Source organism: Anabrus simplex, chromosome 1, assembly GCF_040414725.1.
Source record: "Anabrus simplex isolate iqAnaSimp1 chromosome 1, ASM4041472v1, whole genome shotgun sequence".
In the NCBI taxonomy this organism is placed as follows: Eukaryota; Metazoa; Arthropoda; class Insecta; order Orthoptera; family Tettigoniidae; genus Anabrus; species Anabrus simplex.
Window position 1 is genome coordinate 381,952,010 of NC_090265.1, and position 14,521 is coordinate 381,966,530.

At 38.4% G+C, this 14,521-nt stretch overlaps 1 protein-coding gene across 4 annotated transcripts in view; it reads left to right on the forward strand.

The window, feature by feature from the left end:
• Positions 1–14,521, forward strand: part of byn (brachyenteron) — a 132,808-nt gene that overhangs the window by 57,855 nt on the left and 60,432 nt on the right. For 3 of the 4 annotated variants that reach the window (XM_067143194.2, XM_067143225.2, XM_067143202.2), the window contains exons 3-4: positions 2,326–2,421; positions 2,510–2,678. In XM_067143194.2, the coding sequence (XP_066999295.1) occupies positions 2,326–2,421; positions 2,510–2,678 (265 nt within the window). The remainder of the gene's footprint in view (positions 1–2,325; positions 2,422–2,509; positions 2,679–14,521) is intronic. The other variant, XM_067143219.2, reaches the window with a different exon arrangement.

Here is a 14,521-nt window from a genome sequence, read left to right on the forward strand (position 1 = left end):
GGGCCTTGTGTGGGGAATGGGAAGATTGGAAGGGATAGACAAGGAAGAGGGAAGGAAGCGGCCGTGGCCTTAATTTAGGTACCACCCCGGCATTTACCGGGAAAGGAAGTGGGAAACCAAGGAAAACCACTTCGAGGATGGCTGAGGGGGAATCGAACCCCCCTCTATTCAGATGACCTCCCGAGGATGAGCGTACCCCGTTCCAGCCCTCGTACCACTTTTCAAATTTCGTAGTCTCCGGGGGTGGCAGCTAATCACGCTAACCACTATACCACAGAGGCGGACTCAGATGAGCATATGACTCGTATAGGAACACTTAAAAAAAATGCTATTTGTTCAGGGCGTCGACCGAGGAAGATCTTTTGGCCCTACTTGCACCATATGTGAGGAACTTGCGTGTATTATGTAAATGGCGGAAGTATAACGTGTTGAATGGGAGGAAAGGAACATTAAGGACGACACAAACACCCAGTCCCCAGGCCAGGGATATTAATCATTTACAATTAAAAACCCCTGACCCGCCGGGAATAGAACCCGGGGCCGCCGGGTGACATAGGAACACATACTGTAAAATTGTTTTGGAACACAGAATGTGCCCGTAATTCGCCAGATGTTGCCCACGTAAGCTGATTAAATACGAATGAGCAATTTAGCAATTTAGTGCTTCATAAGAAAGCTTAAGTTAGACATTGTTTTCGTCAAAATGTAGATATTTAAATGGGCAAAAGTAGGGAATTTTCAACAGAAAAAATGTGCTCCAATAGTTAGCGTATACACAGCAGGTCATAGCATGCTTCAAATAGCAAAGCAAGAACATGTATCCTTGGGAAGTACACATCAAGGATCTACTCAGAGTAATTAAGGATCGTTATCACACGAGATCTTGGCACAGGCCAGAGTAAAGTGTAGCTTCCACCGAAGTCCCAGTCTCATCCACGGCTGTGACAATATGGAAGTTGCTGGGGTATGGGTAGTGCTGAGTAATGACATTCAGAGCACGACTAGTGCATCTGAGTGTTATGAAAGGTGCTGCTCATAGGGTCAGTCGTGCTGCAATAGTACTCTCTGACCCAGTGAGGAAAGCAATGGCAAACTACCTCACTCCTCATCTTGCCTAGTACGCCTCATTTTGGTGCTGCCATTGGTTTTTGGGGTTTTCTTATAACCGCATAACCTTTGGTGGTGCTATTTGAGGATCCAACCAGCCTCTGGGCTGATGACCTAACAGACAGACAGACAATCACACGAGAAAGCCTAAGGTGACGTCAAAATGTCAATATAAATACTTGGAAGTAAAGCGACCGCATTAAAACTGCGCCCATGCCGACAGCAGAAATTAACCGGTTGAGGGATGAATCTGTAGCGTTTCTTTTCTTTTTTTTTTTAACTTCAGGACGCAAATCTTAAAGGATGTATTGCGGGAAAGAAACCTATACTTAAAGTATTCAATAAGAGAAAAAATCTACATTGGGCCAAAAACATGAAAAATGGACTGTTAATCAATGGAAAAATGTGTTATTTATAGATGAGTGTGATATGTACTTCCCAAGGATACATGTCCTTGCTTTGCTATTTCAAGCATGCTATGACTTGCTGTGTATAAACTAACTATTGGAGCACATTTTTTCTGTTGAAAATTCCCTACTTTTGCCCATGGTAGGCACAAAATGTCGTAAGTTCGTTCGATATGCAAAACGGGAATGGATGGCACCTCCGTGCATATCCACTACACTCAAGCATGGAGGGGGTTCAGTGATGGTGGCAATAAGACAGGCAAGATAATGATCTTAAACATTCATTTTAACTATGCAGGAAGTATGCTGAACGCTTAGTAGCGAAAAAAGAAGTGGAAAGCATGATATCGCGCTCCTCAAAGTCCCAGTTGCAACCTGATCGAGCTTCTTGATAGAGGGGTCAGAAATATATCCTTGTCTAACATAAATGCACTGTGGAGCCATTTGCAGAAGAAATGGAGGGACACTTTCAAACAAACTTTGGCACACTTGATAGAAAGAATATCTAGAGTGTGTAAAGCAAAGATCATAGGAATTGGAGGATACTTTGAAGAAAACAAAATCTGGAAAGTATTCTTTAGTTCCATTAAATTACTCTTTATGAAGGAATGCTAAACTTTATGAACGCATTTTTCCGATAAATGCTGACAATCAGAGGTGTTCAGAAATTTTTGAGCGGTAGTGTCCATCCTCATATTCTATTTCATTTCTAGAGTAACGTTCATTTCAGTTTAGCCTTTGTATGAAAGAGGTCATTCTGATGGATAAGATAAATATAACTTTCTCCCTCAGCTATCTGTATGCTTTTCAGGCGAATGTTCCCTGTGGTGAAAGTGAGTACGTCAGGTCTTGACCCTACAGCCATGTACTCCCTCTTACTGGAGTTTGTTCAGATAGATCCACATCGGTAAGTAAGAAATTGCTCTGATCTCTTCTGTTTCAAAGAAAAATCTTATATATAAGTGAAATTAAGATAATTTCTCATGTTGTGGCAGGTGGAAATACGTGAATGGAGAATGGGTTCCAGGAGGGAAAGCTGAGGCTCCTCCAGCCAATCCCATTTACCTGCACCCAGAGTCTCCTAATTTTGGAGCCCATTGGATGAAAGAGCCAGTCTCATTTGCTAAGGTCAAACTTACCAACAAGAGCAATGGAAATGGTCAGGTGAGAAGGACATTTCATAACTTACAAATCATGATTATTGTGCATGTTATATGATAGCCCACCTAGTCGTCATGATCGTTAAGGCGTCTACTCATTACGGTCTACCACTGTAGTTAGTCGGTTCGAATCTCGTTGGTGGAAAAAATGTTGAGTTAGGTTGCGTTTTGGGCCTGGATACATCTATGGTCAGGCGAAATAAAATGCTGCGATTTATTTCGAACTTCATTTCGGCATATTAGAGGTTACTTTGAAAAAAATCACAATGTAGAAAGTATGCAAAAGATCCATTCAAGTCCGAAAGTTGTCCGGGGGCGTCCTGGCTGCCCCAAGAGGGCGATAGATAGACCGGTACTGGGGCGCCAACTACCGGGGAGGGGAGCGGGGGGGGGGGGGTTGGAGTACCCCACCAAGAAAAAGGGTTCGGGATTCCTCCCCCGGAGAATGTTGAATTAAAAGATGCCTGGAAACAACGGGCCTATTTTAGATGATTAATAATATCGCTTTAGAAGGTTTTTATTTAAAATGTTGTTTAAACTTTGGATTAAACAATGATAATATTTAAATTACAGGAAGGGTTACAGTTACCCCCATTCGAATTTTTTTGGCCTTCCTTTGTTAAACCTATTTTCACAGCATAGTCATAATTTTTGACATAGATCTCTGATTTCTCTAACTGACTATGGTGTATTTATTTACTTGTTTATTTATTCATTTATTTATTTATTTATTTATTTATTTATTTATTTATTTATTTATTTATTTATTTATTTATTTATTTATTTATTTATTTATTTATTTATTTATTTATTTATTTATTTATTTATTTATTTAAAACCTGAGATAAGTTACGCCCAAATTTTCCTTAGGAAACATTCATTCTAAGTTTCTGCGCCACAAAACAGCTTTAAATATGAAGAGGGGGAAAAATAATTAACATCACGAATTCCGTTGCTCTAATATGTGTGTATTAATACGCCTAGATCCTGTGTGCGCATTTGTTGAATACATCATTAAATAAACAGGATTTATTTTGTGAACCGAATACATCATCAGGTAACTTGTTAGTAGGCGATTGTAGAGTTTTCTACACAGAAATAATCGGAGCGATTAGCCTCACATTGATTCAATATATTCATATCATTTGCTTTTTAATATGTAAGCAATTTGAAATATAGTTTCGTACCATTTATCTCAAATGCTTAATCTTATTTTGCTAAATCTAATACTTCTCCAATAAGAATATTTTACATTATTACGCCGACGGCGAGAGGGCACCGAGGGCACCATGAAAGGAGGGCGTACCGGGACATGTCCCGCTGTCCCGATGAACCAGCACGCCTCTGCCAGTTGTCGCGCAGTCCTCTTCTTCTTCTTCTTCGTTCTTTTTTGGGCTCTGCTTGTGCACCGTACCCATTCACTATTTGCTGTAATTGCTTGTTTGAAATGTTTATCTCTTCGTACACCTCTTCTTTGCTCTCTGTTATGTTTACATTGAGAATATTTCCTAATTGTGTTATTTTTATTTTTAATATTATTGTGTATCATTTTACATGCATTTACATTTTCAACATTTTTATTCACGGTCACTATCATACATATACATACAGAGATAGTAAAAGACACAGTGCAAATCCAACATAAGGTACACTTGTGTGTGGGCTTCAAGAATACAATACGGTAGCTACATTATGTAACTACCGTATAACATAGCATCTAACGAATAGCATTTACTCCATTAGAATTTTGGGTGATATTGTACTGATTTTTGAACTGTTTTCCTGCATTTGGTGTAATAAGGAAGAAGCTGGAAATGAGAGGGATGGGTTAAGGAGAGAAATAATGTGCTAGTTGATTTAAATATTATAATGAAAATTTATAAGTTGGTTTACTTTGTAATAATTTTTAATGAGCCATGTGAATTGCCTTTCCTTCAGGGTATTCTGGTTGCCACTGATCACATCTGCTGGTAATGCATTGTATATCCATGGCCCTAGACAACTTAGATTTTCTTTGTTCAAGTAAAGTATTCTGGCATAGAATACTTATTCAAGTTCTGTCTTGCAGCCTAGGGCAAATTTGTAACTTGTGTTCTCTGCAGAAGAACTTTAAATTTTTATCTTTGTATAGGATCTCTGGCTGCACAAATAGCTGCTGTACGTCAAGTAGGCCTACCATACTTTGTTGGAACAGTTCATGTGTTGGAAACATCAGTGGCCTTTTGTACATGACTTTCAGTACGTAGTTCTGGCATGTATTTACCTGACACAAGTGTGAATCAAGTATTCCATCCCAACTGTTATTTCCACATTGCATTTGCGATTGAACTAAGGCAAAGTATACAGATTGCAAGGCTTTTTTTTTTTTAAATAACATTTCTGATTCTATAAAATATATAAATAAGCTTCTAAAGTTTAATGATTAAATTTGATGCATGAAAATTCCATTTCAGATAGCTATCTATAATTATCCCCAAGTATGTAACATTTATTGACTTCTGTAAAGTATAACAGTTGCATCTTTCAGTATTGTTGCAAGTTTGTGTGTGGAGTCTTGGTGCTAGGTTGGCTGAGGGTTGCATTGTTTTATTATGTGAGAAGCAGAGGCATTTTGTTTTATTTTCATTTAAAGTAAGTAAGTAGGTAGTTGTTTAGCCATTTCTGAACTATGGTTAGGGTTTCTTGAGCTCTCTTGAAGGTGTCCTCCCAAGCTTCACCTGTGATTGTGACTACCGTGTCATCAGCATATGAGTTAATTTTTGTATTAGGTACAGTTTAGCTCACACAGATCATTGATATATAACAGAAAAAGAATTGGTCCTAACACTGTTCCTTGGGGTACTCTGATTTTTACTTGAGCACTTTTACTTAGGGTATCCTTGATTCTTACCTTTTGCATTATGTTAGAAAGAAAGCTTTTAATTAGATTGTGAGGAATTCAATGATTGCCTACTTTTTCAAGTTTTCTAAGGAGTATATTGTGGTCTATGGTATCAAATGCCTTTGTTAAATCCAAAAATATAGAAATAGTCATTTTGAAGCTGTCAATGGTTTTATACAAATAATCAGTTAAAGAGAAAATTGCATCTTGAGTGCTAATTTTTGGTCTAAAACCATTTTGGTCTAAAACCAAACTGATTTGGCAACAATATGTTGTACATATTTAGGTAATTAAGTCATCTGCTTTTAATGCATATCTCTAGTAATTTGGAACGATGGGTTGTGAGAGAAATTGGGCAGTAATTGTTTAACTCTCTTTTATCACCAGATATATAGATTGGGACTATGATAGAAATTTTGAATGGGTGTGGAAATTGTCCTTTCATAAGTGATAGATTAAAAATGTATTGTAGAGGCTGTAGAATATGTGAACTAAAAGATGTTGTCATAGCCATTGGCTGAGTTATCTTGTAGTGCAGCTATGTGATTTACTATTTCTGTTTCTGTTATAGAAAGAATAAAGATAGATTGTGGTCGAGGTATTGCATGAATGTCATTTGTAAATGTGTCATTAGGTTCTTTGCTGGTATTTATTATTTTGTCAGCAAGTTCTAAACCTATACCACTGAAATAATCCACAAATTTGTCTGCAATGATAGTTGGTTGAGTTGTTTATTGTGAGTGTAAGATTTATGCTATCTATATCTGAATATCTGTTCTCCTTCCTACATGTTATATCATTTATGTTTTTCCATAGGATTTTAGAATTGTTGGAGCTTGACATAATTTTATTAGAACAGTATGTACTTCTCTTTTGCTACTTTAATGAGTCTGTTTATCTAGTTTTGGTATGTTTTACATTTCTTAATAGTGTTTGTGATCTCATCATTATTTGAGGACCTCAGCTTTTGTTTTACAATTGTCTTGTTTAATTTGTCCCTTATTCTAATGTAAGTTAGGATTCCAGTTGTGATCCATGGTGTTAAATGTCTGAATTTTGATCTTACAAGACTTGTGTTAGTACAGTGTTCAGAGATATACAGTATTGAGTTAATAGCTCAATAAAACTACCACCCGCTTTGTGGACATCATGTTCATTCAAGACAGATTCCCAATTTTCCTTTTCTAAGGCTTTATTTAAAGCTTCATAATTTATTCTAGCACTGTCCAGTGTTTTTCCTTCCATTTGTGGTATATGATATTTCTGGGATTGTTTTTGTATGAGAAAAATAGGACTGAGATCTGTGATACTGGTATGTAGGACATATGAGTCAAAATTGTTATTTCTATGGGATTTAACATGTACGTGATCTATACATGTTCTAGATTTTGGGGTTATTCTGGTTGTAGAATTGATGTATGAAATGAAACCATTAGCACTTAAGAAGTTTATGTATTCTTTTTTTATTTTTTGAGCATACTGACCAGATGGGTTTAAAATATCAATGTTAATATCTCCTATTATTATATAATGTGTGGCTGCAGGTAGCTGCTGAAGTGTAATTTTAATATTTTAATATTACTGATGCTTAGGGTGGGAAATGAAGTGTTTATAGTATTCGTTCTTCTGAGATCGTTTGGGCTCTTAGCTATTAAATGAACCAAATTTTTGACTACGAAATATAAATTGAAGTGTCGATTCCAGTGCTGTATTGTTTTAGTATCTGTAACTTCAGATTGAGTGAACGTATTTTGATGATCGAGGTGTCAGTCGATTCCTCCAGAGACCTCCATCATCATTATGCCCTTTAATTAATTATCACATAACATAACATAACATAACATAACATAACATAACATAACATAACATAACATAACATAACATAACATAACATAACATAACATAACATAACATAACTTTATTTCCTCCTGCAAGACTACTGATTTCTTCATTAGCTACATAGAGGAAATAAAAACAAAATACATAAAAAAGGTTAAATGTGTCGAGTCTAAAACCACTGTATCTGAGCTGAGTCAGGGTGATATTCCCTCTTTGGTATCACCCGCCTCCCCCCACCTCCCAACAGCTAACCTGTTGTTAGGTGGAGGGGCACCCATTCTGCCACCGATTTCCTTCCTTACTCTCTTTCAATCAGTCATTACTGATCTGCATTTAGGGCAGTCGCCCAGACTCAATATCTGTTGCTTTCCTAGCCTTTTCTTAAATGATTGCAAAGGAATTGGAAATTTATTGAACATCTCCCTTGGTAAGTTATTCCAATCCCTAACTCCCCTTCCTATAAACGAATATTTGCCCCAATTTGTCCTCTTGAATTCCAACTTTATCTTCATATTGTGATCTTTCCTACTTTCAAAGACACCACTCAAACTTATTCGTCTACTGATGTTATTCCATGCCATCTCTCTCCTGACAGCTCAGAACATACCACTTAATCGAGCAGCTCGTCTCCTTTCTCCCAATTCTTCCCAGCCCAAACTTTGCAACATTTTTGTAACGCAACTCTTTTGTTGTCCGAAATCACCCAGAACAAATCGAGCTGCTTTTCTTTGGATTTTTTCCAGTTCTTGAATCAAGTAATATGGTGAGGGTCCCATATACTGGAACCATACTCTAGTTGGGGTCTTACCAGAGACTTATATGCCCTCTCCTTTAAATCCATACTACAACCCCTAAATACCCTCATAATCATGTGCAGGGATTTATTTACAATCCCATTTATATGAGTACCCCAATGAAGATCTTTCCTTATATTAACACGTAGGTACGCACAATGATCCCCAAAAAGAACTCTCACTCCAACAACACAGTCATTAAAACTGAGAGGGCTTTATCTATTTGTGAAACTCATAACCTGACTTTTAACCCTGTACATCATCATCATACCATTGCCTACTGTCCGCCTCACAATGTTATCAAGGTCAGTTTTCAGTTTCTTACAATCTTGTAACTTCTTTATTACTCTATACAGAATAACATAATCCAAAAAAAGCCTTATCTATGATTCTGCTTCTTCACTCATATCAATATTATATATATAAGAAAACATAAAGGTCCAATAATACTGCCTTGAGGAACTCCCCTCTTAATTATAAAAGGGTCTGATCACCTACTCTAATTCTCTGAGACCTATTTTCTAGAAATATAGCCACCCATTCAGTCACTCTTTTGTCTAGTCCTATTGCGCTCATTTTTAACAGTAGTCTCCCATGATCTACCCTATCAAATGCCTTAGATAGGTCAATCACAGTACAGCCCATTTGACCTCCCGAAGCCAAGCTATCTGCTATATCTTGCTGGAATCCTACAAGTTGAGCTTCAGTGGAATAATCTTTCCTAAACCCGAACTGCCTTCTATCGAACCAGTTATTGATTTTGCAAACATGTCTAATACAATCAGAAAGAATGCTTTTCCAAAGCTTACATGCAATGCATGTCAAACTGACGGGCCTGTTATTTTCAGCTTTATGTCTATCACCCTTTCCTTTATACACAGGGGGCTACTATAGCAACTCTCCATTCATCTGGTATAACTCCTTCATGCAAACAATAATCAAATAAGTACTTCAGGTATGGTACTGTATCCCAACCCATTGTCTTTAGTATATCCCCTGAAATCTTATCAATTCCAGCTGCTTTTCTAGTTTTCATTGTATCTTAGTCTCTGTAACTTCGGACTAAGTGAATGTATTTTGATGATTGAGGGGTCAGTCATTTTGTCTAGAGACTACCATCATCGTTATGCCCTTTCATTTCTTATCATATCATACTTGTTTATCTGACTCTCACTTAATAACTTGTCTCTCACCTTTTTTTGTTTATTTGCACCCAAATATCAGGTGGTAATCTGCCCTCACTTTACCACACAAAATGCATACCATTGTATCTTTTCTTCTAATCCACCCCTTATTCTTATATAAATCCAGCAAACACCATAAAAGTCCACTTCTCACCCATCTATGTTGCTAATTCGTATCATATTAACTAGACTAATCCTATTAAATATGTTTAGTGTTGGTGTTTTCCAGCATTCCTCCCTCCAAGTTTGCAATTGTGTATCCTTTACCCTCTTCATACCAATCCTCCATAAACTCTGCCCCTTTTACTTCAGTCTTCAAACCACATGTAGCCTAATCCCAGACCTTCCATAATACTTTTTACCTTATTAGCCCAGCATTCACTATACATACTTGCAATATGACACTGGAAAACAGTTTGCAGCAATAAGCCACCCTCCCCTCTCCTTAATCTCCACCAATATTTCAGTACCCTCTTTACAATTTCTATTTCCATATACTCCCCAGAAATTACTATCACCCCAGCGCTGGTAATGCAAAGTGGAACACTCATCACTATCTTACTGAATCTACTAGCTATCTGATTTAGCTTATCTCTTTCTTTTTCCACCCCCCATTCCCCATACCTCAGATCCATAAAGAACTCTGCTTAGGACCACCGTTTTATAAACCATCATATCTTATACCTTATTCCCGGAATTATCTTTCCAAGATTTTTAATGCTGACATAGCTGCTAATCCTTTCCACTTACTCTTTTGATCTGATCCTCCCATCCCCATTTTAATTAATAAAGACTCCCAGATATTCCAGCTTATTCAACTCCACAATTATCTTGCCCTGCACTATCCACTTCCTCTTGCTCTTTCTAGTTCTATTTTTCTGGCCTTAGTCTTGTTACGATTTATTTTCGATGCCCAATTAATAGCATATTCTGAGCTTTTTTGCAAACCTCCCCTCGATAACGTTAGTAATAAAACATCATCTACAAAAATCAGACCTAGAATCTCTAGCTCGCCTAGGAGGGCAGGCCCATTCATCCCCTCCATGACCATGCAAAATATCATTTATAAATATTAAAAATAAGATGGGGGATACTGTAATTAACAACCCTCTTTCAGACCCATGTCACATTCAATCAGCTCACTTACCACACCTTCTTTAACCCAAATACAGCAGTAAACAGTCTCACATATAGCCTCAATCGCACATATCATTTTCCCAGAGAACCCAACCATTCGTAATTTTTCAACGATCCCACTTCGACTCACTGTATCAAATACTTTTTTGAAATCAATAGCTGCTATAAACACTTACCCTCTTTCTTTCTCCAGCTGTTTCTCAAGAATCATCCTAACTAGCATTAAACTGTACTGTCTGTTATCTTTCTACCTTTCCTAAACCCAGCCTGAAAAGTCGACAATATCCCAAGTTCCCCAACCCAGTATCTCAATCTATTAGGCAATGTGCCCATATAAATCTTATTCAATGAGTCCAGCTGAGTTATTCCTCTATAGTTACTCAGAATATTTCTATCTCCTTTCTTCTTATAGATTGAGCCTTCTTTTGGAAACCTTCCATTCTCAAATACCTTATTAAATAACTTTACTTTACCCTCCCCTATCTGCCTATTATTCACTATTTTTTTCCAAAATACATTCTGTATCCCATTACTAGCTCTTGCTGACTTCTTGTATATTTTTCCTGACACTTCCATTGTCTACTCCCCTGTTCTCTCTTTATCCAGCTGATAAACCTCCACCACTACGCCCTTCTGCATGACCAAGTCCCCTCTTGTTTTTCTCCATCTGTCACCCTCAGCTAATAATTTAAAAAAGTAGTCCACCCAAGCTTTGCAGTCTATCTTCGTTTTTACATTCTCCTTCTCCCTGTTACTAATTTTATTCACTCTTTCCCAAACTTTATCTGGTTGTTTCATTTCACATTCTCTATTTATTGCCTCCATCGTTTTCTCTGCCATGATTTCTTCCTCTCAACAATTTTTGCTTTATATTCTTTCCTTAATTCATAAAACTGCTTTCTTTTTTGCTCCCTCCATATTTTCTGAACTCCTTTAGTGCTTTCATAACTACTACCTTCAGTTCCTTGTAATTATTATTACAAATTCCTCCCCCTTCCTTATTGCGATTACTAACTTTTGCTATCCTAGCTACCCTCTTTATTGGGTACTCAATAAGCTCAACCGCCCTGTCCACATTACCTTCCCTTAATGCCACTTCCCATCCTATCTTAACATACATACGGTATGTTCCGAGCTGTCAGCGGAGAGATGGCGTGGAATGATATTAGTAGACGAATAAGTTTGAATGGCGTTTATAAAAGTAGGAAAGATCACAATATGAAGATAAAGTTGGAATTCAAGAGGACAAACGGGGGGAAATATTCATTTATAGGAAGGGGAATTAGGGATTGGAATAACTTACCAAGGGAGATGTTCAATAAATTTCCAATTTCTTTGAAATCATTTCGGAAAAGGCTAGGAAAGCAACAGATAGGGAATCTGCCACCTGGACGACTGCCCTAAATGCAGATCAGTATTGATTGATTGATTGATTGATTGATTGATTGATTCATACTTTATCATTATAGACTGTTATGCCTTTCAGCATTCAGTCTGCAAGCCTCTGAGAATTTACTACACGTCGCCACAATCCTCGATTTGCAACTAGTGTTGTGGCCTCATTTAGTTCTATACCTCTTATCGTTAAATCGTTAGAAACCGAGTCTAACCATCGTCATCTTGGCCTCCCTCTACTTCTCTTACCCTCCATAACAGAGTCCATTATTTTCCTAGGTAACCTATCCTCCTCCATTCGCCTCACATGACCCCACCACCGAAGCCGGTTTATGTGTACAGCTTCATCCATCGAGTTCATTCCTAAATGAGCCTTTATCTCCTCATTCTGAGTACCCTCCTGCCATTGTTCCCACCTGTTTGTACCAGCAATCATTCTCGCTACTTTTATGTCTGTTACTTCTAACTTATGAATAAGATATCCTGAGTCCACCCAGCTTTCGCTCCCGTAAAGCAAAGTTGGTCTGAAAACAGACTGATGTAAAGATAGTTTCGTCTGGGAGCTGACTTCCTTCTTACAGAGTACTGCTGATCGCAACTGAGAGCTCACTGCATTTGCTTTACTAAACTGTTTGTGGGTTACTGTAGTCACATCCTAGTTCGTGAACCATGGGCAACGGCTGAGTGGCCTAGTAAGTGGTCCTGAGAGTCGGGATACCAGTTGCTATGGAATGGGAGTGGGCATCTCGGACATATTCTGAGTCGTGGCCCTCCTTGTGCTCAGGCGGCTAGGACTATACAATTCACCGGTAGTCCATAACCCTTTAGAGGAGAGATCCTCACTTGGACTATGTGCAAGTAGGGCAACATCCTGCTTCATGAATTTACCGAGCTCAGAACACTTTAAGCAAGCCTCGGACCTATGGGAGTAATGGAGTCCCACTCCCATTTGACAGGCGAGGGACTCCTTGGAAACAACTTGGCGAACGAAATGGAATTCGATGGGGAGCTATCAATATTAATGGGGCTTATGGAAGAAAGAAGGTAGAACTGGCTGAGTTAGCAAAGAGGATGCATCTGGATGTGCTAGGAGTAAGTGATATTCGGGTAAGGGGAGACAATGAGGAAGAGATAGGAGATTATAAAGTGTACTTGACGGGTGTTAGAAAGGGAAGGGCAGAGTCTGGGGTAGGGCTCTTTATCAGGAATACCATTGCACGCAACATAGTTTCCGTTAGGCACGTAAATGAGCGAATGATGTGGGTAGATTTGTCAGTGGGAGGAATTAGGACAAGAATTGTGTCCGTGTATTCACCATGTGAGGGTGCAGATGAGGATGAAGTTGACAAGTTTTATGAAGCATTGAGTGACATCGTGATCAGGGTCAACAGCAAGGATAGAATAGTGCTAATGGGCGATTTCAATGCGAGAGTTGGGAATAGAACTGAAGGATACAAAAAGGGTGATTGGTAAATGTGGGGAAGATATGGAAGCTAATGGGAATGGGAAGCATTTGCTGGACTTCTGTGCTAGTGTGGGTTTAGCTGTTACGAATACATTCTTCAAGCATAAGGCTATTCACCGCTACACATGGAAGGCTAGGGGTACCAGATCCATAATAGACTATATCTTAACAGACTTTGAATTCAGGAAATCTGTTAGGAATGTACGAGTTTTTCGCGGATTTTTCGATGATACAGACCACTATCTGATCTGTAGTGAAGTATCTCTAGGCCTAGGGTAGAGAAAGTGAAATCTGTCTGCAAACGAATAAGGGTAGAAAGTCTCCAGGACGAGGAAATTAGACAGAAGTACATGGATATGATTAGTGAGAAGTTTCCAACAGTAGACAGTAAGCAGGTTCAGGATATAGAAAGTGAATGGGTGGCATACAGGGATGCTGTAATAGAAACAGCAAGGGAATGTCTAGGAACAACTGTGTGTAAAGATGGGAAAAGGCAAACATCTTGGTGGAATGATGAAGTGAGAGCAGCCTGTAAACGTAAAAAGAAGGCTTATCAGAAATGGCTCCAAACAAGGGCCAGGGCAGACAGGGATTTGTACGTAGATGAAAGAAACAGAGCAAAACAGATAGTTGTTGAATCCAAAAAGAAGTCATGGGAAGATTTTGGTAATAACCTGGAAAGGCTAGGTCAAGCAGCAGGGAAACCTTTCTGGACAGTAATAAAGAATCTTAGGAAGGGAGGGAAAAAGGAAATAAACAGTGTTTTGAGTAATTCAGGTGAACTCATAATAGATCCCAGGGAATCACTGGAGAGGTATAGGGAATATTTTGAACATATTCTCAATGTAAAAGGAAATCATCAGGGTGGTGATGCAAACAGCCAAGCTCATGGGGAGGAGGAAAACGATGTTGGTGAAATTATGCTTGAGGAAGTGGAAGGATAGTAAATAAGCTCCATTGTCATAAGGCAGCAGGAATAGATGAAATTAGACCTGAAATGGTGAAGTATAGTGGGAAGGCAGGGATGAAATGGCTTCATAGAGTAGTAAAATTAGCGTGGAGTGTTGGTAAGGTACCTTCAGATTGGACAAAAGCAATAATTGCACCTATCTATAAGCAAGGGAACAGGAAGGATTGCAACAACTATCGAGG